The sequence below is a fragment of the Lupinus angustifolius genome, unplaced genomic scaffold (genome assembly GCF_001865875.1).
Source record: "Lupinus angustifolius cultivar Tanjil unplaced genomic scaffold, LupAngTanjil_v1.0 Scaffold_21_184, whole genome shotgun sequence".
NCBI classification, from domain to species: Eukaryota; Viridiplantae; Streptophyta; class Magnoliopsida; order Fabales; family Fabaceae; genus Lupinus; species Lupinus angustifolius.
In genome coordinates, this window is record NW_017719722.1 from 30,493 (window position 1) to 35,255 (window position 4,763).

At 36.4% G+C, this 4,763-nt stretch overlaps 1 protein-coding gene across 1 annotated transcript; it reads right to left on the bottom strand.

Moving 5' to 3' along the window:
• Positions 1–707: 707 nt before the first annotated feature.
• Positions 708–1,292, bottom strand: LOC109338319 (GDSL esterase/lipase At2g03980-like). Its single transcript, XM_019575524.1, has 2 exons — positions 1,052–1,292; positions 708–889 (listed from the first exon to the last, which is right to left on the bottom strand). The coding sequence occupies exons 1-2, from the start codon at positions 1,290–1,292 to the stop codon at positions 708–710; spliced, it is 423 nt and encodes a 140-aa protein (XP_019431069.1).
• Positions 1,293–4,763: the final 3,471 nt, after the last annotated feature.

Here is a 4,763-nt window from a genome sequence, read left to right on the forward strand (position 1 = left end):
AAAGCTTAGTTATAATTGTGAAACCTATACTTCTATAAATATTATCAACAACATTAAAGATGTAGGTGCGGTCGAAATTCAAGAGATGAATCCCGTATGAAATTTAAATTTTATCAACTTAATTACTACTTACCATATTCCTTTGGGAAATTTCTTATTCTATTGACGAAGTTGAAACTATCCACATAAACAAACGATGAACATGAGAGTTGATTTTGCAACTTTTGAATCATAATTGGGAATTTGTCTGAGGAAGGCTTGACCTTTCAATTTATAGTTTCATTGCAAAATTGAGAAGAGGAACAACCAAGTTAATTAGCGGTACCAACCATAAATTTTCATGCTCCTATATCATATATTGTCTGCAAATTAAAAATTAAATAAAATATTCAGTAAAAAATATTAGATGACCAAGTTTAGTCCATGAGTATTTAATTTAAAATCGCCTTTATTTTATAAGCTAGTTTCCTGAGGAGGTAATATGCAAATTCTTCTGGTTCCATGTTTTCATGTTGGAAGTAATTGAGAGAATAATCATTGGAACCAATAACAATTAGAAATATGGATTTGGATAAGTGATCGTTTAGTTTATCATTACTCTCAAAATGTTTTGGAAGGTCTTTCATCACAGTTGAGGTGAAATACTCAATTTGTTTGTCCAATGACAAACATTCCCCCTTTAGGAAAAATTAAGATAAAGTAATCAACTATAAATTTTCAAGATTAATAACAATGTGCTGAAAATAGTTTATTTCTCCTCTTAAAAATTTCGTGTCATTGAAGATTCCACATGCAACAGATGCATAATTGATCCCTGCGATTACTAGATATCTTTGAGATTCATAGACATCCAAGTATGGAGGTGAAAATGGTAAACCCAACTTAATAGCTACATAATCCAAATAGAAAATGGTAATAATAATTCCAGAAACTATAATATTGCTTTCATAGTGCAATGGTTGTAATGGTAACCATAATAGTTTTTATAAGTTATAATCAACCCTAATTCTATGAAAGAGTGCCCCCGAGTAGATTATAATGTGATACTTACTAATAAGGTCTGCGAAGGTTTTTCCATTGGAATATCTGCCAGTGGATGTATTATTGAATTCTATGCCATAGGGAGCTACATTTTTCTTAGCTAGTGTTTTAAGATTGTTATTATTTCCAGCATCTAAACCTGAATCCCCAAACACATATAATGTTGGCACATGGCTCTTTGCAACGTTGGCTTTGGCAAAGAAAGGTTCATAGGCTATAAAGGAAACCCAGAAAGCTTTGAAACATGTCATTTCTTGTTATTTAGTTATTTTAAGATGACGAATGTTCTTAAAGTAAATTACAATGAATTTATAATGTAAACTTTTTTACCTCTCATAGTTGGAAACAAGTGTGAAAAACGTTAGAAACACTGCACTTTCTTTGAAAAAGAATGACAGACAATGTTGTACAACCATATTAAGTTTATTATTCTCACACTTTCACTCATTTTTTGGAAAAGAAAATGTCAAAGCTAAAATGACAGAACTTCTTACCTTTTTTTTTTCTAAAACAAAATTTATTCAATCGTTATAGTCATAAAATAAAAGAAAACATTCACTACTAGAAGTAAAATAAAAGAAAGAGGAATTGCATAATATAAAATTCAAATGGTTTATTACCATCACTTTCACCAAAACAATGCTAACTAATCATATAGTATAAAATCTTCATAATATCCTAAGAAAGATTGATTTTTTTAAATAACTCTAGAGGCTAAAGAATAAGGTAACTAAAAAATTGAACTAATGTCCATTATATAGGTGCAAGGCTCTACTTGTAACACCCTTTTCCTAACGTTTAAAAAAATCACATACAAGATCATCGTTTATGATCTTGGTTAATTATAATTTCCTTTTTGCGAAAATAGTGTATAATTTTTTTTTCTTTATAACATATGAACATATGGTTCTTTCATAACTCACCACTTAAACTATAAACTAAACAAAAATACCACATAGTAACCTACACATATTTATATATATAGATCATCAGTTCAAAAAACATCATAGTCCAAAAAGAGTACGTCATCCAAGTCATGCCATCCACATATACGCTCCAGCATAATAGGACATATATATACACAAATATACAAACGCAAAAGATCCTATGGCTGGGTGTACACTGAACTCACAGCAACCGCACCAAAGAAAAATATACTCATACCATGCATAAACAGACCATCAGAATCTCGACCCAACATCCTCCTGCTACTGTCCCTCAGAACTACCCTCCTTAGGGTCTTCCTCTGGATCCTCATCATCACTGGAAATATATATAATATCATCCCTAACCATAGGCTCGGCTGGCGCAGGGGAGAATGATGGTGAAGGAGATAGTCGGGCCCTTCTTACTGAGCCACGAATATCAGCCTCATCATTCTGAATTCTCCCACGTACCCCGTGAGAAGAGGACCTAGGAGCAAATTCTAGATTCTCTCTCACAGCAATAACGGGTAGTCCATATGACTCTCCCGTAAAGAAAGACACCAAATACATCGACAAGTCTGAACTCTCCGAGTTGTCTCAGTACGACTAGCCGGGGTCACAGGTGGTCCCCCAGCAGAACAACTCACTAAGGCTCTGGGTGTACACCGGAATGGCACAACCCTACGTGTCCGGACATGATAGGATCCAGAAGATAGGTAAAGAGGAGCATTAGGAGATGGAATATACCTGGCAGGAGCAAGAGGAGGTGTGCGTCGTAACTCGTAACTGTCTGGTATGTGCATGATATAGACCGCTGGAACGGTAGAGCGGCGGGGGAGTATCACTCTATGCCTGTCTGAGTATGAACACTTGATTTCTATGTCTCCCCTAAACACCGCCCTAGACCGTTCCATCTCAACCTCCCCCGACGGGAGAGGCAGGATCTCTACTCGACAAGGAGGAACCACAAAAGAAGTCTCTGACTCCATCACTACCTGTAATGTGAGATTGGAGAGTAAGCATCTCTATATAAGATAAACAATCAACAATTAATAAAGTCATAACATAAAATAGATCAAACAGGTATTAATATAACAATTTAATCATCGTGAAGGTTGGATAAGGATGGAGGTAAAGCTATCCTATAGGCAACAGGTCCAATCCTTTTGATAACTTGAAAGGGTCCAACGAATCACGGGGTCAACTTTCTGGTCTTCATTACTCTACCAATTCCCGTAACTGGTCTTACCCTCAAAAACACATGGTCACCTTCAATAAACTCTAAAGCCTTTCTACGCTTATCATAATAACTCTTCTGACGACTATGTGTTGGTTTGAGTTTATCCCTTATCATTCTCACTTTATCTGTGGTTTCTTGTATCAATTCTGGTCCCAACACCATTCCTTCTCCAACTTCATTCCAACATAAAGGTGTTCGACATTTCCTTCCATATAGAGCTTCATAAGGTGGCATACCAATACTGGAGTGATAACTATTATTGTATGTGAATTCAATCAACGGAAGAAGTTTATCCTGATTCCCATGTTGCTCCAAAACACATGCTCTCAGCAAATCCTCTAGGCACTGAATTGTTCTCTCTGTTTGTCCATCTATTTGAGGATGATAAGCTGAGCTCATTCTCAACCTTGGTCCTAAAGCTTTGTGAAGACTCTGCCAAAACCCTGAAGTGAATCTCGGATCTCGGTCGAATACTATGCTCATAGGTAATCCATGGAGTCCCACAATTTCTTTGAGGTAGATATGAGTCAATTTTTCCAAAGGGTACTTGACATTTACTGGGATGAAGTGGGCTGATTTTGTTAGTCTATCTACCACTTCCCATATTGAGTCATGACCTGCGGAAGTATTTGGCAATCCGGAGACAAAATCCATGGATATACTATCCCATTTCCACTCAGGGATGCTTAAGGGTTGCAACTCTCCTCCGGGTCTTTGATGTTCAAATTTTGCCTTCTGACATGTCAAACATGCCATTACATACTCTGCCACATTCCTTTTCAATCCTGGCCACCAGAAGATCTTCTTCAGATCTCGGTACATCTTGGTATTTCCCGGATGAAAACTCAACTTACTCTTATGTGCTTCTTCTAAAATCATATGTCTCAGTTCTTCATTCTAAGGAATACAGATTCTCCCTTGGAATCTAATAATTTCCTCTTTTCCTTGTTGAATCTCTAAGTTTTTCCCTTGTTCCATGAGTGATTTTTGAATTTCAATTTCTCGGTTTGTCTTCTGTAATTCCCTTATCTGGTCCAGAAATTCGTTGGTGATTCTCATTAATCCCAAAACCATTTTACCTTCCTTGAAGTAGTGAACTAGATTCATATCTCTAAAGTCTTCTAATAGCTTCAACTCCCTTACCATCATGGCTGACAAATGTAGGGATTTTCGACTTAGAGCATCTGCCACCACATTTGCTTTTCCTGGGTGATATTGTAATTCAAAATCATAATCCTCCAGAAATTCAACCCATCGGCGTTGTCTCATGTTCAGCTCTTTTTGATCAAACAAGTAGTTCAAACTCTTGTGGTCGCTGAATACTTCAAACTTGGATCCATACAGATGGCGTCTCCAAATTTTTAAAGCGAAAACAACTGCAGCAAACTCTAAATCATGTGTAGGATAGTTCTCTTCATGAGGTCTCAGCTGTCGAGATGCGTAAGCTACTACCTTTCTATTCTGCTTCAATACACATCCCAAAACTTGTTTAGAAGCATCACAGTATACCTCAAAAGTACCGTTCAGATATGGAAGAATTAACATTGGAGAAAAAG

Coding starts and splice junctions, on each gene's coding strand:
- LOC109338319 (XM_019575524.1), bottom strand. CDS start 1,292: ATGACATGTTTCAAAGCTTTCTGGGTTTCCTTTATAGCCTATGAACCT. Junction 890..1,051: donor AACCTTCGCAGACCTTATTA/GTAAGTATCACA, acceptor TGGATTATGTAG/CTATTAAGTTGGGTTTACCA.